Consider the following 26,296-nt stretch of genomic DNA (forward strand, 5'->3'; position numbering starts at 1 on the left):
ACAGTCCAATTAACAATAGGGTGTACTGAAATACTTTCCATAATTGTGTAACAAAGGAATTTTTTATTATTATTATTATTATTATTATTGTTATTTTTATAATTGTTATAATACAATTGTGTATCACTGATTCATAAAAAGATAATGCCCTCAGGACCGCCACATCCTTTTATACACCCCACCTAGTCGTCACGTGCGCTGGTGCTCGCGCTGTGGATGTAACATTTTGGTCTGCAGCTTTACCAGAAGGTCCCGGAAAAGGCTCCTCTCGTGCAGTATGGGTGCGAGGCGCAGGTGAGCGAGCGCACACTCTATAGGCTACCTGTAAACAAAGAAAACAAACATGGAAACTACCCAGACGACACCATTTCAAGGACACCCTGGTCCAGCACGACGTTAAAGCTGGTAAAGTAACTTTTTACGACGCTTTTTATCATTCGACACTGCTCATTTGACTTGGAATATTTTCCTTTTCTTCGCTCATTTTCTTTCGTTGTGCACACTTTTTGTGTGGATACTTAAGTTATCTTGTAAGTTCAAAAAAGTTTCTCGTCAGGTTTTTGAAAACGTAACGAGGTTCTGGTGCTTTCCGTTGATATTAAGTTTAATTTTCCACAAAATACCCGAATGAATTAATGTTGTTCGTACAGCTCTATGTAAACCATATGTTTCGTGTCCATGCTCTTGCTGCTAGCCACTTGATAACGTAGCCTGCTGTGACTGCCACCTGCTCTGGCATAGCAAATCACATTCAGTGCCACACCTTCCTGTTCATTTATGAGCTTCCTATCATTGTGACGTGTTACATTTGAACGGTTATGGTTCAATGTCACTCTACCAACCGTTCTGTTCTTTTGTAACCAGATAAATGCAGGAATTTACACGTTTTTATTGTTTCCTTTTTTCTCTCTCTCTCCCCTCTGTTTTGTTTTTCCTTTCCCAATCCTGGCAGGCTGGAAATCCGTGTTTGATCCAACATCCTGATATACACAGACAAACTGTGCAGAGCTTACACATGTAGCCTAATAAGGTGGGTCAATCCAATGTAATCCAATTCCATGGCTCCAAAGAAAATTGGGTCAGTTAACCTTTTAAATCTTTGTTTCTTCTGTCTCATCTTGTCTACAGCATTCCTGCTAAAACTTGTCTCTTTTGTAGATATTGCTTAACACAAGTCAGATGATGATGACAGTGTGTGCGCATGTGTGTGTCTACCTTTGCCACAGATGATACTTTATTCAGCACGACTATCCACAAACTATATTTAGCAGTGTCACAAAAGTTGACTTTAACCATGCTAATTTATGCTTTTATGTTTGTGCTATGTCTTCTGTTTTAACCAGCTTGAAACGTGTGCACTAGCATCAGAACAGAGTATAAATACAGCAGCAGCCTCCTTGAGAATTAGATAAAAGATGATGAAAGAGTTATTTTTAGTTTTTTGACAGGTTGTCTTGTCTTCATAGGCCATTTCATTCTTGCTTAAAATGTTTTTGCTCTGGCACAACACTGGCTCTACTAGCAGCCTGTTAGTAGACTTTCACCTTGATGCAACACTCATTAATCATTTCAGACCAAAGGTAACAACACTGTACACAACAGGAAGCTTATTTACTTGTAATGCCCATATTACAATTAATTAAAAGAGAAACTGAAAATGGGACGTTCGATGATTTTCGATTACAAGTGTCCTAAAATAATTGTGGGACTAGCTCTAGAGGTAATAATTCTGCACCAAGGCTGAATTTTGGGAAAGAGACTTGAGATACTGTATTAGGGGGCCACTAAGGTCTATATAAAAGAGACTTGAGATTACGTATTAGGGGACCACTATGGTCTATATAAAAGAGACTTCAGATACAGTATTAGGGGACCACTAAGGTCTATATAAAGAGACTTCAGACACAGTATTAGGGGACCACTAAGGTCTATATAAAGAGACTTCAGATACAGTATTAGGGGACCACTAAGGTCTATATAAAAGAGACTTCAGATACAGTATTAGGGGACCACTAAGGTCTATATAAAAGAGACTTCAGAGACAGTATTAGGGACAACTAGGGTCTGTTTAAGAGCATCCAAAGAGCACCATGTCATGGGAGCTTTAAAATGCCTCTGGATGCTGCATTATGTTCACCTGAGCTAACAAACAAAGCATGAGACAAACAAAGCATTGTTTGTCTTGGATTTATTGTAGGTAACCATATGTAGGTGTAACCATATATTGGAACCATATGAAACAAAGTGAAAAGGCAGTAATGCAATAACCAGGAAGAGGTTGGACAATTTTAATCTTTGTGTGAGGACTGTACAAAAGCTGTTTCATCATGGTGTTCTTTTACAGTGAATATGTCTAGTACAGACAAACAGTAGTTTAAAACTGTGTGAGGGAGGAATGTTGGTCTTAATAGCATCTTAAATGCAGGTACCATCAGGTTTCACAAGCACAGTCATGCACACACACATGTTACAGTGGTCTGTAATTATAGGCCGTGTTTCTCAGGTGGAGGGCAGAGGCTGCAGATTTACTCTAGCAGCAGAGGCTAATGATGTGGGGTGAATGTTATCACCAGGAAGTGATGTGTGACTGTTAGTTACAGGAAATGTCAGCCACAACAAATTTAACACATGCTGTACTGGGTGCAAGTTTCTGCATTTCTTGCTGCTGCTAGGAAAGTGTTAAGACTCGGTGGATGTGTATGTAGGACCAATGCTTTAAGCAGTGCTTTTATTGTTTTAGTATGACATTTATGTAAACGATTAGCATGTTGCCTGAGGTGCTACTAGTTTCGGTTCACGTTTTGAGCTCCTATTGTATACCAAATGTTTCTGATAATGAGAAAGTTTAGAAAGAGTCCCACACACTTACCATTATGCACGCAATCCTTTATTTACAAAATACAACGTTTTGGTCTTAGACCTCTGAAACATATATTTTCTGAATAAATTATTGCTTGCATGATGGTCGGTGTGTGGGTCTCTTTATTAGCTCCTGATCTGCTACACCTGCCCGACAAAAGCTTTTCTATGTTGCAGTAATGAGAAAAGTTCAAATGTAATACCTTGAGAACATTTATGCATTATGTCTTTTTATGGTTTTAAACTTTGTCTAGAATTCTGCTGTACTAACAACAAAACTGCAACTTATTGCATTTTAGTGCATTTTGCAGTTGCAAATTACTGCAACTACATGTATCATTAGGGTTTACAAAATGCTGTTTCCCCAATTTAATAATCCCAGGCCAATGTCATTTAAAAACTAAGTTTTTATCCTACACTTGTGTGTAGAGCTGCAAAAATTACTTGATATACTCAGGAAATTAATTTGCAGCTATTTTAGTAATCAATATATTGTTGGTTCCTGCTTCTCACATGTGAACATTTGCGGCTTTTCCTTGTCTTACATTACAGTAAATAAAACGGCTTTGGGCTGTTGGTTGGACAAAGCTAGACGTTTGAAGATGACACCTGGGTCGGTAGTAAATTAAGATCACTGTCTTACGATGTTAAATTATGTGAAATAAATAGAATTTGGATAGCGATCCCAAAGACAGTGTAATCGAGAAAACAAAATATCTTGCACAAACAGTAAATTCTTGTTATGCCTTGAATGACACACACACGTTTACCTCTCCCACTCAGCCAACATTTGAATAGATTTGTAATGTTCTTTATTTTAAACGAAATTCTAAAAGTTAAACTGGAAACCTATTAAGGGAATTTTCACGCTTGACGTATTTTTCAATTTTTGTTTGACTGGTTTTTAATAAATGCAACATCTTTCCAAAAATCCACGAGTGTAAAATAATCGCGATTTTGAATATTGACGAAAATAATTGTGATAATGATATTTTGTCTTTCTCTAATCCAGTAGCCCTAGTTTTATAGGCCAAACAGTTGAATGAAGAAATTGAATGTCTGAAAATAATCCTCAGTTGTCGGCTGCCCTACTTGTGTTAACTTTCTGTAAATAATACATTATGCTTCATTACACTGAGCTGCAGACACTTGCGATCGGGCAATAACAGTTTCAACTCTATCACCCAGCCCAAGGTAACATCTTGTTTTGTCGACGTTTATAAACAGTTATTCCTAACCAGACATATGGAAAATGTTACGTTCTCACTATGTGTTTTAGCCATAAGTTTCCATTAAACTGTGTACTGAAACTAATGACGGGCACACCTCCTGAGGCAGTGTTTCAGAATGACACATCCGTTCAGTTCACAGCAGTCGTAAAAAAAAGTAAAGATAAATTAAGCCGCAGAAACCACATTGAGGAAGTTAGTAGTGACTAAGTAAAACAAGGCGACAAAGAAGTCCTACACATTGACATCTGGACTATAATTAGAGGAGCATTAGGAGGAGACTTCCCTTAGCACAGAAGCAAGAAGACTGGACCACCTAATGTTAACAACAAGACTTTGTAACCCTTTGATCATTAACAGTAAACCTATCCCATTATGGCATTCTTATTTCCAAGTAGGAGGTTCTAAAACCATTATACAACCTCACTCTTTCACAGTTAACCAGATACCCAGTGACCAAAGGACGGGGTCAGCCATCAACCACCACCATGGCGGAACAAGATCATGTCAATCCTTCACACACTACATTCAATCTCTTCGTCCAAGCCCAGACTTGTAAGGATGTGAAGCACCACTTTGCTGCGCTCTGCAAGCAACTGGACATCAATCCTAAGGATTTCAGGAACTTCTACAGCACGTTGAAGGAAAGACTGAACTACTGGAAGGCCAAAGCCCTGTGGACAAAGCTGGACAAAAGGGCATCTCACCCAGATTACAAGCAAGGAAAAGCCTGCATTAAAAACAAGGTAGTAGCAACTACTGACTTTCTTGTTGCTGGCTTTTTTTCTGGTATATGTATATTTTACCTTGAGAATTATTTGTATTTCCATTTTGAATAGGCATACACTAAACTGGCTTTGAATTACGTTCAGTTTTGTATTTTGTATTGTGCAGTTGTGTAAATGAATTAATTTCTTCAGTATACTACAAAGCCTACATGTAATTTCATCCCACCACTAAACATGTGCAACGGTGACTTTGTGACTCATGATCAAAGTGTTGTTTTTGAGGCTTTTCTAAATTCTGGGGAAACATTGAAAACCTCTCACTGTATATCAGATCATTATCTGATTTACATATGGAGGTAGGTCCGTAAAACCTTGACAGTGGTCCTTTCATTTTAAAATCAGTGGCTCATTAAGGGTGCTACATCATTTGTTTGCTGTGATACACACAGTGTTTTAACTTTAAAACAAATCAGAACAGAGGACTTTAATGAAACCTGATCATGACATGTTTAACTTTGCACCGACTGCCCTGTAGGGGCATAAAAACAGTATCTCCTCATTCTTTGATTGGCATCATATCATCCCTGCTGGCTGTGTGTCTCCTTCTCTTAGTGTCTTGTGTTGGGTGCTGGGCCATGCGGGCTGAGAACGGCCATCGAACTATCCCTGCTGGGGGCTCAGGTGGTGGTGTTGGAGAAGAGAGAGTCTTTCTCCAGGAACAATGTTCTCCACCTGTGGCCCTTCACCATTTGTGATCTCATTGGGCTTGGAGCCAAAAAGTTCTACGGCAGATTCTGCACTGGGTCTCTGGATCACATCAGTAAGTGACTAATGACTTAATGCACTGTACTGTACTGTGACCCACGTCTGGTGTTGTTTTGCAATTCTCCTATTAGTGCTGAAATTATTCACTTGTTAAAGGTACAGTTACGTTCAAAAGCACAAATAAACAAACCCACACAAAATGTGCTGAATAACATAATGGCATTAACAGCTCCATTACAGGGATATTACAGGGTTCCATTTGATTTGCTACAGCTCATAAAGTTCATATACATTTTAAATTAATAGTTTTTATTGATAGTATTATTGTGATACACTTGACACAAGACTAATGCATAGTTGAAAAAAACATTGTAAAATGCCTTTTGTAGCTCCTGAGGGAGATTTTTTTATTAGTAGTAGTATTAGTAGTCTTTTTGATTTGTACCAAATTGTTTAAGTTTACCAAAATCAACATTTGTAATTATTGATTAATACTTTGTTGCTCATTAACTAAAATAGTTTTTTTAATCTGTGATTCACTTTTTCCGTTCTGTTTTCCGACGCTGTAAAGTCCATATTTTGTTGATCGTTCAATTGTTGATTGTTTATTAAATAAATCAGTATTGAAAATGATTATAAGTTTGGCAGCCTTAGCTCTTAGTCACTTCCTGTTTACATATATGTAAAATATCTTGAATATCTCCCACATATACATTTTCAATTAAATATACATGTGTGTTTTCAGGCATCCGTCAGCTGCAGTTGGTTCTATTGAAAGTGTCACTTCTCCTCGGGGTGGAGGTGCACACCGGCGTGGAGTACCAGGGCTTGATTGAGCCCGCAGGAGAAAACGGTACTTACATTTGCCAACCAGCTAACACTCTTCCCTGCTAGTTTTGCCAGTGCAGTGCAGTTATTATCAAAGTTTGATGTGTTCCTGACAGGTTGGATGGCCAAGCTGCAGCCTGGGTCTCATCCTGCTGCAGCCTTCCAGTTTGACGTCTTCATCTCTGCTGGAGGAGGCAGGTTTGTCCCTGATGGTGAGACAAACACGCTCGTACCCACTCTTGAACCACTTCTGTTCTGTTTCCACTGTCGTGATAGAACAACTGTAGTTAGACATTAGACATTAAGCAAGGACTGGTGGTTGCACACAGTCACAAACTTCTTCTGGCAGCCACATCAGCCCGTTTTCCTCTTTTTCTTCCTTTCCAAACTTTTAGGTTTTAAACATAAGGAGCTGAGAGGAAAGCTGGCAATCGGCATCACAACCAACTTCATCAACAGACACACGGCTGCAGAGGCCCAAGTAGCAGAGATCAGTGGCGTGGCCCGCATCTACAACCAGAAGTTCTTCCAAGAGCTGCTCACTGAGACAGGTATGAATCCATACAGTCATATTCAGCTAGACGGAAGAGAACATCTCTCAATGAAGCAACCGTGTGCTCTAATTTAGCAAACTGTTTTAAAAAAGGACATCAGATGCTTCAGATACAATTTTATTTTATACCAGGGCATGCACTAAGTGAGAGCGTAGAGTCACTAACCCATAACATTTACAGTAAGAATATCAGCCCTCTTATTCTCATTTTGTTGTTCTCCTGTCGTGCATCGCTGAACACAACCCTCAACCAGGAAATTAATGTTCCCACTATCAGGTCGGGTTTAATGTTAAGTGTGAAAAAGGCGGAAACTGTGATGAAATCCACCCTTCCTTTCTGACCTACTCTGCACCTCCATTATGAGCAAACCTTACAGGAGTTATGTGTCACTTTGAAAACCCTGATTGTACCCAGTTGTATTGTTGTTTTAATTCACTCTGACCTCCCCTGTGTCTCCATTTGCTCCCCCACACTTTAGGACAAAGCCAGCTAATGATTTGAACAAATTTTTATGTCAGCCCTCCTGATTCTCTTGTTCTCCTACGCTGGTCTCTCTAAGCCCACAGTGTTCTCTTCATTTTCCATTCCAGGTATTGATCTGGAGAACATCGTCTACTACAAAGACGACACCCACTACTTTGTCATGACTGCCAAGAAGAATAGCTTGCTGAAGAAGGGGGTCATTAAACAGGTGAGAACAACACATTCATTATCAAGAGAAGTGTGATTCTTATTGGCACCTTATTGCATCTCTGGCCAGTAGAGAAAAAGAAACAAACCAGATGGGTGAAACAGCCACACAGGTGCTTCAGTGTGAAGAGATGAACTGCCAATTATCTGCTCTTTCTCTGCAGCCCTCCTCATTAGCTAGAGCAGTAAGCAATAAGAGATGTCACTCAGAATCCAAAAAAAGGTGCCATGACTCATCCCTCTCTTTTGCAGGACTACAGCGATGCAGAGGAGCTGCTGGCTCCTGCAAATGTGGATCATGAGGCGTTGTGCCAATATTCCCGTGATGCTGCCCACTTCTCAACAGGTGGCAAACTGCCTGACCTGCAGTTTGCTCGGAACCATGCGGGCCAGCCAGACGTGGCCGTGTTTGACTTCACCTGCATGCAACGCGCTGAGAATGCCTCTCTGGTCAGGGAGAGGAGAGGGAAGAAATTGTTAATGTGTCTGGTTGGAGATTGCCTCGTGGAGGTAGGGGGCAAGGTTTTCTGTAATCTGGTGCAAATGTCCACATTTTTTGCCACACTAGCATCTTGGTTATTGGGATGGTGATATCGGTTGATCAGTCCACCACTTTGAATACATTTATTCATTGTCCCCAGGGGATGAATCCCTGACTTTTCATCCAGTAATATAACTCAACATCTACATGATAAATTGGCAGAAAATGTAAAAACATTCATGGATGTCAGGCAATGTATTAAATGGTTGGATTTACAGACTTTTCTTGCGCAACCACAAGGTTCACATTTGTGGTTTTGAGGAAAGTATCTTGACAGCTTTTTAATAGATTGCCATGAAATTTGGTAAATGGAACAGCCATTCATGTACCCCTCAGGATACATTGAATCCGCATTATTAAGCAAATCTTTTAATTTGTCCAATAATTTTGTTTTAATACCAATGACCTGCAAAACTAATTCCATTCCCATCAGCCTCAGCTGCACTTTTAGTGCTAATTAGCAAATGTTAGCATTCTATTATCCTAAACTAAGATGGTGAACATGGTAAACATTATATTTGCTGAACATTAGCATGTAAGTCATCGTAAACACGTCTGTATTCAGATTTTAGCATTTTACTTAGAGCACCTCAACGTCTAACTACTTCCTCACACAGCTGCTAGCGTGGCTGTGACCTTTGGTATTGTTTGTATAAAGATGATGAATGTTTGTAAGTTTAATAAGCTATTCTGTAAGGTGTGCATGGAAACTGGCAACTGTTGCTTTTTAAGTCCCATAACTTTTGATAAGTGGCATGCCGTCAATAGTAAGATGATGTTAAAGAGCTACAATGAGATGTTGTGCTCTCTTCTCTGCAGCCCTTCTGGCCTCTGGGTACAGGTATTGCCCGTGGATTTCTAGCTTCTTTTGACACAGCGTGGATGGTAAGAAGCTGGGGCATGGGGGTCTCGCATCTCAAGGTCCTCGCTGAGCGGTGAGCAAATTTCATAGAACTAATAAGCAGAACAAAATACAGGAAATCCCATTTTATCTTTACGTCATTAGCAATGATGCTGCTACTTTCTGTTTTTCTTACTACATGCCATATTTTCCTGTTTGCAAATTTATCGTAGTGTGAAAAAAACATTGTGCTATTAGAACGATATTAAAGTTTTTAATTGCAGTGGTATAAAAATGATTTCTGCATGATTCCTTGATATGACAAGAATGAAACAATAACCCTTCCTGTGTTTGACAGAAGGCTTGTTGGCCCATAAAATGTGCCAATTCTTTCAAGACTTTAAAGTAACGAAATTTGACTAAGCAGTCTGTTGTGATAAAGAGAACACAGAATAAAGTGTCAAGAACAACCCTGGTTGTTTAAAACTAAAAACAATGGCCAGTTTTCACTTGTTATGCTTATTTTTGTGTTGAGTTCTGTTTCTAGTCATCTAGCGTAAAGTCAAAAGTGTTTGCGGTTAAGTGATCTCTAAACTCAGCCAGTTACATCATCACACCCTTCCCTTTATTAGTGTAACAGTAGTTTCTTGTTCCTGTTAGATTTAAATGTGTCTCTGTGTTCCCATCTGTTTGTGGATTTGGAGGCGGTGCTTGGCTCCTAAATGGTTTTCCTTTCTTCCCGCAAGTCAGAGAGAGTATCTACCAGGTCCTGTCCCAGACCACACCAGAAAACACCAGTAAAAACTACTCTGGTTACAGCATCGATCCCAAAACACGCTACAAAAGAGTCAACCTCTCTTCCATCCAGACCAACCAGGTCAGGACTGTTATCCTTCATTTACACAACAGAGATTTGAATCAGTCACTTTAATCATCATAGAGGTTATTCAAGGTTGCAGATTACAGTCTAGTACACACAGTCTCAAGAAAGCAATTGTATTCTAAGTATTGACCTGAGTTTATTGTGAAACTGCTCCTATGTATAAACTGTTACATAATATAATATATTCTACAGTATTAGGTGATTTATGGATTGGTAGTAAAACTGGTTACTTTAGTCTGTGATCTCTAAGTCTACCTGTCATTTTATTCAGGTGCAGCACCTATATGATGATGATAAATCGAACCCATCAAGCAAGAAACAGAAGAACCAGTTGTCTCACATGCGCCAAGGTCAGCTTCTCCCCATTGTGCAGGCACTAAAGGCCTGTGTGATGGTTATATTAAGCTGTGTGGAGTCAATGGGAAGAGCACGTTGTGATCAACATTGACACATCATTTAAAAAAAATCACTCACACCATATTTACATATCACAGAGGAATGCTTTTTGTGAAGAATTGTCCAATGAAGTGTGTTTTGTTTGTTTTGCTCAGATTCAGTCAGTGGTTTTGAAGAGTTGTTGAAATGGTGCCAAAAACACACCACAGGTTATGTGAATGTTGAAGACTTTACCCAATCCTGGAGGTCCGGGCTGGCTCTGTGTGCTCTGATCCACCACTTTAGACCTCAGCTCATGTGAGTCGCTCTCCTGGCATTAGCTTGGTTTCCATCTGATTTGTGAGATGCTTTATTTGTCCCCAGTGGGGCAATTAGTTATGCAGCAGTGGGCTGCATACATTTAGCACACAAAAAACACAGGGCACATAAATACAATACTAACACCAAAAAAGACAAACATAAATACACAGGAAAAATACTCAGTCAGTTAAAAAGATACAAAAGAAAACATTAACTACCTTTTCCTCCAAAGGTTTATGAGGGAGATGGCAGAGGGTATAGGAAGTGTTTGAATTCATTGGTTTTGGTTTGAGGAGGGTAAGATAATTGATCATTTAGATAATTGAAACAGAAACAATTAATGTAAAAAAAAAAAGTAAAGTAACAGACAGGATGGATTCTGCTTTCTTATGTTCAGTGCCCGTATTGTGCTGCAGACATTGACCAACTTATTATGTATTTGTTTTAATTGTGTTTTAATTGTTTTATTTTAAATGTGTTCATTTGATAGTCTTTTTTTAAAGAAATTTGCATCAGGTATTTAAACACATTATATGTAAAATGATCCTTTGCTGTGAAAACACCCTCTAAATTAGTACTGTAGTAATCAAAGTTTTGTTGACAGAGTGGAGGCAGCATATGATTGAGGGGAAAAAATGCACATGTCTCACATCCACATTAAACTGCCAAGTTGTCCATCAGAACAGCTAACTATAGCTAAAAACACTAGCATTGATGACGAAACATAATTCCTACAACACTCACATGTTGCAACTAGTCATGTCGTCATTCCTAACCTGACAGATGCTTGTTCCGGGGTCACAGTTTGACCCAGTAGTTTATGGCTGACCGCAGATGTAATATCAAATATAATGTACTTTTTTCATGTCACGTTTGGGCAGGGGCTGCGCAAAATGTTTCTGATGGCCGCTGCAGCAGTCTGCCCTTTGAGCATCTATGCTGTAGAGTTATCCTTTCCTTCTAATTCCTTCACAGTGACATGTCCTCCATGGATGAGTTGAGTGCTGTTCACAACAACACACTGGCCTTAAGCATCTTGGAGAAAGAGCTGGGTATCCCACCTGTCATGTCTGCCAGTGACTTAGCCAACAGTGGTCAGATTGACAAGTTGTCCATGGTCCTCTACCTCACCCAGGTCCAAAGTGTCTTCACTGTGCCAGCAAAAGGTAAACGTTTTGAGTATGGGTTATTTGCAAAAGTAAAAACCATTGCAATTTACCAACGTTAAGGTTTTCATTTATGGTGTGGCACAGCATTAATGTTACGTAACTTGGTTGCTTAGACACTGCACATGCATTAGCATCACCCTAAAAGGATCAGGTGCCTTCCCACTGAAATGTGTTTGGTGTTGCAAAGTGATCAAATAACTGCTGTCTCTTTAAGAGCCTGCTACCCAGAATTCATTTGGCTTAAGTGGCAAATGCTGTGCTCAGAGCCAGCCTCTACTGGTTGTGCTGCTCTTCTGCACTAAGCCACCCTAGCAGCTGCTGCAGCAGCAGCAGCAGACAGAGCAAACAGTCACCGTGTAGACCTGGCTTGTCACCGTCTGATGGGACTAGGGTCTCTTGACGAGGTTCTACAATTACCGCACTGAAGGGAGGATTTTCTTCCGGCTATTTGTAGCAGAGGTATTTTTACACTCTTTGTAGCATGTGGAGTTTGTAAATGTGAGCCCAACGTTTCGAGGCACTGAATGAGCTGAAGTGGGTGTGATATACACTCTCTGTTTCTGTGATGCTCTGCTGCTCTGCTGCTTGGGATCCGCCGACTGATGTGCAGGCACGAGGGAGCTGTCATTTTCCGGTAACCTTATCTAAATGTTGAAAGGATGGGAGTGGAAGAGTTTTTATGTGCATTCATGACATTAAGAGAAAGTTAAATTCAGCTGCTACTGTGGCGCTACATTTAATACAAGTAAGAGATTATTTCAATTTCTGACATAGTATCAAACATAACAGGATAGACCTGGAAGATATTAAAAAAGAAAATTTTAAGCAGATGCATGCAGAGCTGCACGTAGGCTAACAAAAAACGCTCAGGTGCCTTCAAGTTTGCAACCTAGTGTAATAGTAAGACGGACTGAATTTGGCGTGTGTCCGTGTCTGACATTTTTCTTTCTCATTTTTGGTTGGATACAGACTCTGCTGCTTTCCTGCCGTCGCCCAAGCCTCTGACTCTCTCCCAGACACAGTCAGCCGTCTTTTTCCTGAACAAGCTGAAGCACAACTCTCTGCAAAGACGCAAGGTACGCCCACTGTGACTGCGAGTTCACTGTTTACACAGCACAGTGAAGTGTTTGATAAGGATAGAACACCTAGAACACACTGGCTTGTTGGCTGGAGTTCATGTCTGGGCCTTCAGATTCTTGTTCTTGTGACTGTTATCTCTTTCTGTTATTTTGAGACAAATTGTTAAACACTATTTCAAGGGAAGGGGTTTCCAGTTAGTCATTGAAATAGTTTGAATGTTTGTTTGAATGTTTTCATAATCAGGTCATATAATAGTTTGTCTTATTTTCTCTGCAGGAAAAGCTGGCAACTGAGAAAAGAGAAAGAGAAACAATGATGGGAGAAGAGGACAGTGTGAGTTGTGTTGGAAGCTCTCTGTTCTAATTATTTTTTGCCAATATTGCTTTACTGAAATTAACTCACTGCCTTTTTCCCGCAGACAATGATGCCTCCTCTGTCCCCTGAGCCAAGTCCTACACCGCTCTGCACTGCTCTTGATCCTGAGCCTGAACCTGGTACAGGTGTGCCAATGACAAACAGCGAGGAGTGTTACTTCTGCTGTCGGATGGTCTATGCGCTGGAGCGCATAAGTGCTGAGGGCAAGTTCTTCCATCGGAGCTGCTTCACCTGCCATCGGTGCAGCATCACGCTCAGACTAGGAGGATACACCTTTGACCAGACTACAGGTGAGTGAGTAAAGACTGTTATACTTTTACAGTAACTTATATAGCTTGTTATCTTTTGAAAAATGTACCAATACCAGTTCCTGATCAATACTTTTTTGTGCATCACAAAATATGTTTTGACAAAAAGAAATTACATTACACATTACGGCACAAATCTTACTTATTTTTCTGCCACCTCTTACATGGGTAACATGTTTTTTCCTGTATGCTTCTACCTACCTCTACCTCTGTAACGTCAGACAGCCAATCAAAACATTATTAGATCTGCATACTGATTGGCTTGCTGATGAGATTTATTCCTTACGTGTTGAAGTTTGGAATGGAATGAGAAGGCATTTTTCAATACTCGATACTAAGGAGGCAATTTGTTCGGTGCCTAAAAAATGTTGAATTTGGTAGCCAGCCCTCGTTTCATATTGGACACAAATACCCATTCAAAATATTGTTGCAATTCTTAGTTTCCAAAGTATCTGGTCATATTTGGTGTAATCTCTACTCTTTTGCATCTCTTTTTTTAGCAGCCTCTTGTTAGCTTAGTCCTTTTCAGTAAACCATTCTGTATGAATTATAAGGCACTTGTATTTCTCATTTCAACAGCCATCGCACCTGTGGTATAATTTGTTCTTTCAAAGCCAGGATAAGGTTTTGCTACAATACGTGAAGCCCTACTAATTCATTTATTTATGTAATTAATAATTTGCACTGGGGTTCCATTAAAACTGAAAGGACATTAATCATTTATAAAATTAGCAGTTTCTTTCTTCTCTAGCAAGTCAACATACACTAGTCTCTGACTTTTTGACTCCGACATTGTTTTTGTCTGTGATGTCCCCTCAGGGAGATTTTACTGTGAGCTGCACTCAGAAGAACTGGAGCTGGAAAATGGGGCTGAAACATCTTGTAAGGTGGGTCACTGAACAGAGCAGATGTAAACCGTGAATCCTCATGTTTGTTATGCCCATATTACATAATCTTTTGTTGCATGATATATCATCTGATGTATAACTGATGTTTGTGTCAAAGCACACACACAGTCTGAGGACCAAAACATATCAAACAGGGATGTGTGCTCGCTCTTTGGCTTTTTTCAATTCCATTTCTGTGTTCAGGATAGCGAAGGAAATCCCAAAGGAACAAATGAAAGGAACAGGCTTTCCAGTGAAGATTATACACCATCTCCATCTGATGAGGAGTATGAGCACTGTCTGGACTCCGTTCCCCCTGCTCACTCACAGTCACATAAACCTGAAGGACAGGACCACCATATATGGGAATTCAAAGAGGCCGAAGAGCCACATACATCAAAAACTCCCACCGATCCTCTATCTGAAACGGAGGAAGCAGTACCCACTGAGGAGGAGCCAGTGCCCTATCCTGTCCCCAAGCCCCGCCACTCTCGACAGACCACACCCAGCCTTCAGCCCTCCCCTCCAAAAGCCAAACCTCGCACAGTCCACATTCTTAACCCCTCAACCCCAGAAGGACCTCCATCTCCAGCCCCAACAAAAGAGATCTCCAAGTCAGCACCAGACTCCCGTCCGAAGCAATCACTCAGAAAGCTTCAGCTGACCGATGAGGAGAAAAGCCAACTAGTGAATCTTCAGAGCCTGAGTGCGGACTCCGACTCCGAGACCCCTGGTGGATCCTCCTCCTGCTCCTCTTCCTCTGCAACTGCAGGAGGCCCAACCACTACTAAACCAGAGGGCCTGGACGGGCAAGAGGAGGAGGGCTACTGGAGCGGGAGCACGGCAAGTCACATGCGGGAGAAGAGGAATCGACGTTGCTTCAGGAGAAAAGAGTTACCAAGCGGGCAGGCCAGGGTACGATCAAAGTTCTCCCCGTGGAATCTGTCTTCCCCGAGGATCAGCAGAGACAACCGGCTCAGTGTCCTCATTAATCATCCAGAGGGAGTGGGTGAGTAAGGACTTGTCTACTCTTTGATCTTTGATGGAGAGAAATGTTTGCAAGGGGAAAAACGTTGCTGTGTACCTACTAAAAAAATCTTTCCTGCCACAGAAACAACATTGAGACATGATAACAGCACCTCAGAAGAGGGTGTCGATGGAGATGACGACGACGACAATGATGATGATGATGATGATGATGAGATGTTTCAACGAGATGATATTGACTTATTTGAGGAGAAAGTAAGGAGAGAAAGGGAGCTGATGTTTTCATTTAACATGATGGTGAGTTGCTACATTTTAACTAGCAGTACACTTCCAATACTGACACAGTTTGCCTCTAGTTTCAGACAATGCCGTCAGACCCCGTTGAGGCTGAGAAGATGGAGTTGATGAAGATGAGGACACTGGAGCGGCGAGCCAAGATGAGCGAATTACAGCGATTGCGCAAAGCCCAGGTCCGTGTCTCTCACAGCGTTAACAGTACTAATCGCTCGTCTATGTATTATTGGTCAGTGGCTTCTCCAACTTCACTCTATGAAGCAATCAGCTTGTATATGAATATACAAATTTTATAGCTCATAAATGCGTCCACAAGTTAAGTTTAGGTAAAGGAATTTTTCTGTTTTCAGAATATTTGTTGTATGTTTAAGTTGTACTCCTTAAGATTTTATTCCTGGTTGATTTGGTGACACAAGTTTGGTTTAACACGACAGGCCTCAGCATTCTGGCTATAGCAAACTCTCCGAAGCAGCTACTTCGTCAGAAATGCAACAGAAGAGCACCTGGGGCCCTATCTTGCACCTGGCGCTGCAAAAATCGCAATACAAGTGTCTTTGCTATTTTAAGACCGTCCAGCGCTTATTTCATATATACAGCAAATGCATCTGTGCCCATGTGTGCGCCCATGGGTGTGCTGGTTGTACAGGGAGGTGCATTCTTGGCGCATTGCTATCTTGAGGTAGCGGGAAGTGATTGTGCCATTGACCAACAAAATCCTGGTCCAAGGTCAATAACGCAGCATTTCAATGTTATTTTACCAGTGCATTAGTAAAGTCCACCTAGACCCATGTACAGCGCAAGCCTAAGTGCACACTCAGGGAGGCGCAGCAGCACACAAACGTGCAAAAGATTAAAAATAAATATATTACACTGTGAAATAGTATTATGATATGGTCCGTTAACAAACTGCTCCAAACAGCTCTATTGTAGTCTAGCCTTTACTTCTCTGACGGACATGACGTGACTTTCTAACATGTTATAATGCTCGCCTAGTTGCTAGCGTGGCATGCCCTCAAACCAAACTAGTTAGAGCGGAAGGATGAAGAGTTTAGATAGTTTCATTGCCATGTCCAGGAGGCCATGCAGACTTAAAACATTACGTATAAGAGACTGATTTGTTAATAACTTACCTCTCTAAAATGACTTGCTCCAGTCCAGGTTGTGAAGCTGGTTTTGGTTCTCTGTTTTGGGATCAGACTCGGGTTTGAACCTGTACAGCTGAGCTGAAGCCATAGGTTGCTGGCTAAGGCGGGTTTGTTTTGGATTACACTAGCTTGCTTGTCAGGGCCCGCCCTACTCTGCTTCTGACTACAGCTAGTAGTCCTTACCAAGGTACTGTGCAACTAGTACAACAAAAATATGGTGTTTTTTGGTACCAACAGCTCAGGTATTTTTTCTTGTTCACCAAATGCTTGTGTCATGTGGACGCGCCAACAGTTTTGTTGTCATTACTTAGAATCCCTCATGGGGATACAGAAACTATGCACCACAGCTGTAACATCTAAATTTGCTCAAGCACCCTTCTTACTGTTTCCTGTTTCTGCGGTTCACAGTCAATCCAGAGGAGACTGGAGGAGATTGATGTAACCTTCAAGGAGTTGGAGGATAAGGGTGTACTGCTGGAGAGAACTCTGCGAGGAGAGGCTGGTAAGATCCAGATGCAGGCTTCTTGTTTTCGTATGCATATTGATATTGTTGAAGTTAGAGCTGCTAAGATAAATTGATTTAATCAATTAGTTGTCAACTAATAAATTAATCAGCAACTATTTTGATAATGGATTACTCGTTTTATGATAAAAATGCTAATTCCAGTTTGTTAAATGTGTTCTAGTTTCTTCTCTCCTCTGTGACAGTAAACTGAATATCTTTGAGTTGTGGACAGGAGAAGACATTTGAGGACATCAGCTTGGGCTTTGGGAAACACTGGTCCACATTTTTTGACCATTTTCTGACATTTTAGAAACCAAACAATTTATTGATTGATCCAGAAATAATGGACAGATTAAACGACAATGAAATCAGTTGTCCTAGCCCTAGTTAAAATGTTAAACTTTAAATTTTATAAGTCAGCTGAATTTACTTGGAACAGCTTACAGAAACGATGTTAACCTAAGGCTTTCTAGTTTCTCTTTAAACAAACTCACTTACATGACTCTTGTGTCACACACAGCACACCACTGTACCTAGGATTTACGTGAAAACCTGTCTTCCTCTTTTTTTTTTCAACTTCACAAACAAACATCACACAGATTCCCAAACACTGTTTTTTCACCTCCAGGCAGCAGTGGCCCTCCTGAAATGATTGAGGATTGGATCCAACTCGTCCATGAGAAGAACGCGCTGTTGTCTGAGGAATCGGATCTCATGGTGGCGTGAGTGCACTCTTTGTAAATTGAAATAGTGCTGCACAGTAAAATAGTGCTGCACAGTAAAGGCCTGTGGAAGCATGCCGGGAACACAACACAGCTTTTGTGCAGAGTACAAGTGACACACTAGCTACATAACAGCAAACATCCACATCAAAACACTGTGGTTGCTGTTTGGTAGCAACCAACCTTCTTTATAGTCAGACTCGATGTGTCATATGGCCTAATGATGACCTGCAGCTAAAGCATGCCTCGGCTGATGTTTGTTTTTCTCTCAGGTCTCGGCAGCTGGAACTCGAAGACAAGCAGAGCATGTTGGAGTTGGAGCTCAGAAAATACATGGAGGTGGACGGTGTGTACTCTGGTGTAAATGTAAATGTAAATGTAAATGTGCTGTATTTATATAGCGCTTTTCTAGTCTTAACGACTACTCAAAGCGCTTTTACATCATACAGGATACATTCACCAATCACACACATTCATACACTGTGGCCGAGGCTGCCGTACAAGGTGCCACCTGCTCATCAGATAAACACTCACACACATTCACACTCCGATGCGCAGCACCGGGGGCAACTCAGGGTTCAGTGTCTTGCCCAAGGACACTTCGACATGGGACTGCAGGGCCAAGGGATCGAACCACCAACCTTCCAATTGGCAGGCAACCGCTCTACCACTGAGCCACAGCCGCCCCTGGTGTGCACACATAAGCACATTTGTCGCCAAACCTTATTGAATAGGCCAATTGATTTTAAAGCAGTTAGAAGAGAGCAAGCCAACTTAGGAACAAGCACCAGTTGTGTTAAGCCAAGTCTATTGAGATATAGTCATTGCCTGTTTCCTCTTCTTAGAACATCAGTGCTTTGGCACCATGATCTAGTTCACCTAATCATGCAAACAATTCATGCATTTTGTAATAAATTTGCCCAAATGTAAGACGATATTTGTTTATAGAAATTACATTAGAAACAGTGGGGCTTGTATTATATTCGAGGACTAGACAGTTATGTATTCCCAACATCAGATATTGTATTGGAAGCATGGATGTATAATAAGGCAGTGGCCCGTTCATTCCTATGAGAGTTGCTCAGTGGTGCATGAAGCCCCCATGGGAGACAAAAATTCCCTGGGTGATCGGCATTACTTTTGCACTGTGTAGCAGTGTCCCATAGATCAGGTGCACTAGAGACCGGCACTGGCTTAGCAAGCTACTTCCGGTTAAGCACTGTGCTTAAGCACTAACTTAAATTGGGATTAAATGATTTAATCATACGGCTGTTACTTGTTGTGATGCTCAAAAAAATATATATCCACGTATTTACAGACATCTCTTTCACCTTGTAGGTCTATGAGGAAGAGTATTTTTGGGCCAGAAGGCCCGGGAGTTGCAATTCCATCTTGACTGCTTCGTTCAATTTGCTTCAAAGCCTGGCACACTTCCTGGGAGCCTGATTAGAAGGCAGATAGTACCAGTTGCATTATGGGTTGGTCGTACCCTTCATGGTGCTATGCCAGCAAGTTTTTAAAAGTCTGTTCAAAGTGTGTCTCTTAGGGGGATTGTAGTCAGGTACAGACTTTTAAGTCTGTCTTGAAACAATACTCATTTGCCCAGAGAGATCCTTCTCTAAAGCGATTTCATTGTAAGAGATGGGCGACAAAACCCTCAGTCCCTGTCCTGTGTAAACATACACTTTAAAGTCCAGCTGAAACTAGTCCCACTCTTATATTGAAGGCTTTTCCTTTGCACTGGTCTATTTACAGCCATCTGAAAGCCAGCACAGCAGATTCGCTGGTTACATTTTGTGTAGTCTACCATTGCCAGACGTTCCTCCACAGCGCCAGGGAGGAAGGCTCTGGCTAAACCACACAGCATTCTGGGATAGAATAAATGCATGCTCTGGTTTATTGACAATTCTTTAAACCAATCACAATCATCTTGGGTGCTGCTAAGCGCTGTACGGAGTAACGGTGCTTCTGCTGAATAGCCTTGGGAAGGAACTTGTTTCGGTGGAACATGTGTAAGATCAGAATTAGTTTTAGTCATCAACAGAAAACTGAAGAAAGACTACTTAAAAAATGTGTACCTATCCTTTAAAATGCTTACGAGGCCCAGCTAAAACTGCAGCTATTTCTTTTAAGCAGTATAGCTGCCACAGAGAGAGTAAATTTCTATTCTAGGTTAAACAAAGAAGCTCTGGGAAACTTTACCAACAGGAGTAGTCTGAAGCCTGAACAACAAAAAAGGCGAGGTTGTCTTTTAAGGGTCATTTTGTATTCTGACCAATACAATATTACACATCTTTCCTCATGTTAGACCTGTTCCATTGACTCAGTCTGGCGACGGTTTAGTCTCTGGGGGTAAAATTCTGGATATTCCAATGAAGACAGCGGATAACCAGGCCAAGATTCATCTGTCCATAGAGATTGCTGGGTGAAAATGTGTTAATTTAAACTTGCAATAACATATTTATTTGGCCACTTGAGGGCAGCAGAAACAAGTTTTGAACACAACACTGACATATTACCTTTTGAATTTAAAATGGTTGCTTACTCCAATATTCACTCTCTTAGCTCTTGTTTGTGGTCCATTCTATTTCCTAAAAAATATAAATATAAATATTATCTTTAGCTGCCAAATGCTTCACCAGCTGGTCTCTAACCATGTGTTTTGTGCTGAGCAGTAGTGCACAGTGGGTTTGAGCATTTTATGTTCTAGCTGTGGCTTAAAAGGACAACCAAAGAACCAAAACAGTGACGTTGTGCCAAACCCCTAAACAAGCAGCTTGAAATCACTATAAAGCTCCACAAAGCTAAGGAGGAGCCACAGGTTCAAGTGATAGTTCTCTGTTGGATTATTACTAGGGGAAACCCCTTTCACATGGTTTTCACATTGCCGTTGACATGTTATTATAAAAATATTGATTATTATATAAAGTGTGCATGTGTGTTTGTCTGGCAGACAAGACCGCAGAGCAGCAGACAGAAGAAGACCGGATCCTCCAACAGATGATCGAAGTGGTGGACATGAGGGACTCGCTGGTGTCGTTTCTGGAGGAGAAGAGGCTGAAGGAGATAAGCGAGGAGCAAGAGGCCTTTTCTATCAAGGAGGCTAAACGCCACTCCAAGGCAGGATCTCAGGTTCACTGGGCGTAAGGCGTTAACGCACACACATCCTCAGTGTGTAACAGTCTGTATTTAATGTACAGTAGATGCCCTCTCATCTACTGTATGTGAGACCTTCAGACTTGAAGCTTAGCTTTTGCAAAGCCAAAGATGATACAGAATTGTCGCGGAGGGTAACGCACCACAAACTGTCTCTTCATACAACTAGGAGTCGAGGCTAATGGGCCAGAGTGAAAATCATTTGCAATCCGCCCCCTAGAGGGACACATAAGCTGGGGGATCCGAGGCTTTGACTTGATGCGTCCAATAACTCCCCGCCTAAGCCCTGCCTGCTGCGATCGTGAGGTCGCTGCAATGGACAACATATTTAAACAGACACATAATGTCTGCTACACTTTTGAGCAACCACCACACAGCAAATAATCCTTACCCAGGCTGGGACTTGGCCTGGTTTTGATGTAGAGACTAAGTAGCATTAAATTACAGCGGTGGGGAACCTGCAGTAAGTAACTTAGAGATAGATGGCGGTTGAAAGCACAGGATGGCTGGGGTTTTTAAAACATACTTTGATTTCAACATCATCAAGTGCTGCAGTACACAATGACATAATATACATATAATTCTATGTTTAGTATACTCAATACATTCTAGAAATATTATGAAAAAGAGGTAATTACAGTATTAATATTATACAATTTCATTGTTATTCATGATTCACTTTTTATTATGTAGTTTCCTTTTTATTTATGGATTTAGTAGCGCTCCCTGCTGTTTACCATGTCCGTTTCCCGGTAACACGTTTGATAGACCTCTCGGGTTGGTGATTCAGTCCTCCTGAATCAGAGTTTGTGTTTTTACTGATGGCCTTCAATGGTCGGCTGCTCTTTAAGTGGAGGTGTATATGAACACGGGGATTTGGGGTTTAATGAAAAATAGACTTCTATTTATAAATGCTACCTTTTATCATTTGCAGGTGTTCCTATTCATGTGCTGCCAGAATAGCCAAAATCGAGACAAAGACTAGTTTGTTATTGTGAAAAGGAGCCTTATCCAGTCATTGTTCCGCTGCCATTTTATGCCGCGTGGACGGCACTTCATAGTATATCAAATAAAGATCATGCACTTTGAAGTTTCAGTTTCCATGTTTTTGAGAATATTCTGCAGGCCTTTGGTGATGTAATGCATGTCCTTTGCAAGGTCAGTTGTTTTGTTGTTACTGACATATTGCCATAACCTTGGCTCTTTAAATAACTACAGTACTTTAATACTGTAGTAATATAGTGGGTTTCCCTGCCATGCAATTCAAACTTCTTACCTCTAGGGTGCACACTTGTCTTTCTATATTGCCCGTAAACTTAATAAGACAGCAACACTTTAATGAGAAACAAGCTTATCAGAAAAGGAAAAGGTTTTCAGATGCTTTATTAAAACTTAAACATTACAACACCTCAATGTAAAAAATAATCCCGTGACAAGCCAGACCCAGCTGCATCTAGGAATAGGCTATAGAAATACTACACTACAAAAGTCCCACTTTTAAAACGTCAACTTACAAAAGTACTGTCAACAAAATGTACTTTAGCAACAGTAGTCATAAAGCAGAATGACCCCATTCAGTGTTATGTTGTATATTATAACATTGAAGTATTATTACTGATGCGTTTATGTGCAAGCGGCGTTTTAATGTTGTCGAGATGGGGAGTATTTTTATTTTTTCACATAGTTTAGTCTATTAAAACATTTTATATTTAATATGATTTAATAAGGTTTTAATGGGAAATCTTAACCTTCTTACAGTCAGATGCAGTGGAGTAAGAAGTACAATATTACCATCTGAAATGAAGTGCAGTACAAGAGTATAAGCTGTATACGCTGTAATATCAAAAAGTAGCTTATAAAAAAGATAACCAGTACAAAATGCTACTAGACTGTTCAGAGGAGCTAACACACTGATGTCAGCCCGTCATGCAACTTCTCAGGCTGCTCTTTATCGGGCTGTTAGATGCACATTCTGCTGAATCCACAATTGACGCAAATTAAAAAAATAAATCAGAGTCTGAGTCATGCACATTCATGTTCAAGATGAACATTTAGAGAATAAATCCTTATTTTTAATAGCACAGAATTGGCTTACGATAACATGCTAAATAACTAGTTACTTTGAATTATTTTTCAGATGTGTCTTCAAAATGTGCCTACATTGGATAACAAGTGAAAGACTTAAGACTGGAGAAAAGAAGGTAAGAGTTCAGTGTGGGCACTATTAAAGCAGATAGCACATTGACTAACTATAAATATGTATCAGACCTTAGGGGGACGCCTGTGTGTAGGATGAGCACTATGTCTGGATGTTGTGGAATGAAGGTGAGTAATTAAAGTAGATGTTAAAGGAGAGATACTACCCACCTAAGTATAAATCATTTTTATTATATAACACACTTTTAACGAAAAGAGAAGAAGAAACGTGATGGTGTGCACATGTCACACACAGATCACTGGTTTCATGAGAGCACAAACTTCACTATGATCTCAGGTTATGTGAGCAGTGAACAGCTTTAGCAACTATTTGATTAACTCATGTAGCATTATTAAAACTACCTTTATAAATCCTTGAGTGGATTTAAATCCTGATTACTTTTGCTGAATTATGTTTTGAAGGTCTGTAGATGTGATGTGTCTAAATGTCTTCTATGACTCTTCTTTATTTGAGAGCGACCTCTATTAAATTCTGTACACCTTTCAGTAACAGATCAGGTCGGACAGATATTAGTCTTGCATTGCCAGACCTATTGCCACAGTGGAGTAAGTTCCGGCTTCACCACACCACACTCTGGGTTGTTCGCATTTCTTTAAACCAATCACAATCGTCTTGGGCGGCGCTAAGCTCTGGACGCAGCAACAGTGGCTCTGCAAAATAATGCCAGGTGCCCTTGAGCAACGCACTGTATCCCCCCCCAAAATACTAAGGGCATTGGTCCAGCACTTGCAGCCCCCTCACTCTGACATCTCTCCATCCTTTGCACAGCATATGGTATATGAGCAAGAGAGTCAAAGTTATCATAGGATTAGTATTTCCCAATTGTATGCATGCAACAGTACATACTGAAAGTAAATAAAAAAGTATGCAGTTTGGAACTAAGCCTCAGACAGGGCTCCCCTTGTGCAGTTAGGTGTTCAGTGCCTTGCTCAGCGGCACCTCTGCGGTGCCCAGAAGAGGAACTGGCACCTTTCTAGCTACCAGTTCACACTGTTTCACACCTGCCAAGCCCAGTCCCCCACCATTGGAGCTCTGTCGCCTGGCTGTAGTCGTGGTTAATCTCCCCAGTAGTTTAAAAAGTTCAACTAGATCCAATTGTCTTTTAAGTGTGTTGGTGATGCTAACACCAGTAAAGCCTGTTGACGCTGTTTATCAATCAGTATAGACACGACACAGAAGAAGTAGCAGGTCCTCCTGTAAAAGCATTCAACCTTTGACTCAAGTAGTATTAGCATAACGGTTTAAAATGATCAAAAGTACGTACTCATGCAGAATGACCCTTTTTCATTATATGATGGATTTATTATTACTGATGCATTAATGCCTGAGTAGAATGTCCTTTTCTAGTTAGTTGAGGTGGATCATTGTTACTGTATGCAGCTTTATCAGCAACTTCTAGGCATTCCTCTCCAAACATGAGTCCTAACAACCAGTGCCTGAATTGGACCAACAAAGGTGCCTGTATCCTAAATCAGCATTTGCGTGACTTGAATATTGCATGTGTCCTTAATATCTTCATATTTGTACAAATCTATATATCTATCAACTATTTAACCATTCGATCTAAGGAGCCTGATTCAACTACCAATCACGGTTGAATTGCTGCAGTGTTCTGAATGTCTGATTTTGAATTGGATTGCTTGCTTTTTTTCCTTATGAATCATGATATGTTGCCTACTTTGGTATAAATATTCAGAAAAAAACTATAAATAATACTTTTAATGACAATTAGAAGTAAGGGTACTCATGTGGATAAAAATCAGAAGTGCTGCTACTCAGTATTGGTGAGTACTGCACTGCTAACAACTTTATTTAGCTCTTCGGCAGTAAAATCTAATAGCTGTCAGATAGGTGGAGTAAAATAGCTCCCTGAAATGCAATGAAGCACAAAGTAGTAAAAAATGAAATGCACAAGTACAAGTACACCTCATGAATTGGCCTGTTTGACTCTATTGGAAGTCTACAGTGCTTGTCGACCAGAGGATGTAATATACTGTAATTGTGCAGTAATTATCTGGCAGCAGGACTGGGACTGCGATGTAATGTATTTTAATCACACTGACGTTTTGGATCCACTTCTGGAGGTGTAGCATCTCTGGGTGTGTGAGGACATTGTGGCCATTGATGTTAATCTTTGACAGCTTCATGGAAATATTGACATTTTGATATTATTATTTTGCATCAATAGGATAGTAACTATTTGGGTGTTTTTATTTATAATTGTAATAATCATAATGCTCACTTTAATAATTTCGCAAGGGGAAATTACAATTTACACTCTGTTGTTTTTACACAGATTACACACAGGCCTGAAATACACACACATACTCAGTCATGCACTAATGGAGAGATGTCTGAGTGTGTGTGTGTGTGTGTGTGTGTGTATGTGTGTGTGTGTGTGTGTGGGGGGGGGGGGGGGGGGGGGGGGGGGGGGTTGGGGCTTTGTTGCCTTGCTCAAGAGCACCTTGGCAGTGCCCAGGAGGTGAACTGGCACCTCTCCAGCTACTAGTCCCCTGCCATTCTTTGGACCATATGAGGACTTGAACCAGTGAACCTCCGGTTTAATATACCACAATATTTACTGATGTTTGGATATAAAGCCACAGAAGAATGTCCATAGGTATGTCCACTATAACGATATCCGCTATAATTTTACAAACCATTTTACTTTTCGGGTGTTAAAATCACCTGAGTATAACGCTCTTAACGCGCAGAATGTATGTGAGGTGTAGCCAGACCTCACTTCGCAGCGCTGTGGAGAGAGGTCTGGTGATGCGACTTTAATAAGCCATTGGCGATCTCCAAAGCCTGCACAGGGCGCCTTATTACAAAGCGG

The 26,296-nt window shown here is 40.8% G+C and overlaps 1 protein-coding gene across 3 annotated transcripts; it reads left to right on the plus strand.

Moving 5' to 3' along the window:
• The first annotated feature begins 239 nt into the window (after positions 1-239).
• On the plus strand, positions 240-22,332 carry mical1 (microtubule associated monooxygenase, calponin and LIM domain containing 1). 3 transcript variants are annotated; one of them, XM_034875898.1, is made up of 25 exons: positions 240-405; positions 953-1,030; positions 4,526-4,834; positions 5,429-5,636; positions 6,327-6,434; positions 6,526-6,621; positions 6,805-6,960; positions 7,554-7,654; positions 7,906-8,163; positions 9,014-9,129; positions 9,786-9,912; positions 10,190-10,268; positions 10,470-10,611; positions 11,590-11,780; positions 12,753-12,859; positions 13,140-13,196; positions 13,282-13,528; positions 14,366-14,433; positions 14,638-15,442; positions 15,545-15,675; positions 15,777-15,890; positions 17,268-17,361; positions 17,993-18,086; positions 18,359-18,432; positions 21,040-22,332. In XM_034875898.1, exons 3-25 carry the CDS (start codon positions 4,577-4,579, stop codon positions 21,231-21,233), a joined length of 3,825 nt encoding a protein of 1,274 aa, XP_034731789.1. In that variant the 5' UTR covers positions 240-405; positions 953-1,030; positions 4,526-4,576; the 3' UTR covers positions 21,234-22,332. The 3 variants fall into 3 exon arrangements, with proteins under 3 accessions (XP_034731789.1, XP_034731790.1, XP_034731791.1); XM_034875899.1 differs by having other exon boundaries at positions 245-405; positions 953-1,078; XM_034875900.1 differs by having other exon boundaries at positions 278-294; positions 953-1,078.
• The last annotated feature ends 3,964 nt before the right edge of the window (positions 22,333-26,296 follow it).

Source organism: Etheostoma cragini, chromosome 7 (assembly GCF_013103735.1).
Source record: "Etheostoma cragini isolate CJK2018 chromosome 7, CSU_Ecrag_1.0, whole genome shotgun sequence".
Taxonomy (NCBI): Eukaryota; Metazoa; Chordata; class Actinopteri; order Perciformes; family Percidae; genus Etheostoma; species Etheostoma cragini.

Excerpts from the sequence above, each read along its gene's own strand:
- mical1 (XM_034875898.1), top strand. The coding sequence starts at position 4,577 with ATGGCGGAACAAGATCATGTCAATCCTTCACACACTACATTCAATCTC. Across the intron at positions 7,655-7,905 it reads AGAAGGGGGTCATTAAACAG|GACTACAGCGATGCAGAGGA; the intron begins GTGAGAACAACA and ends TCTCTTTTGCAG. Across the intron at positions 10,612-11,589 it reads CACTTTAGACCTCAGCTCAT|TGACATGTCCTCCATGGATG; the intron begins GTGAGTCGCTCT and ends ATTCCTTCACAG.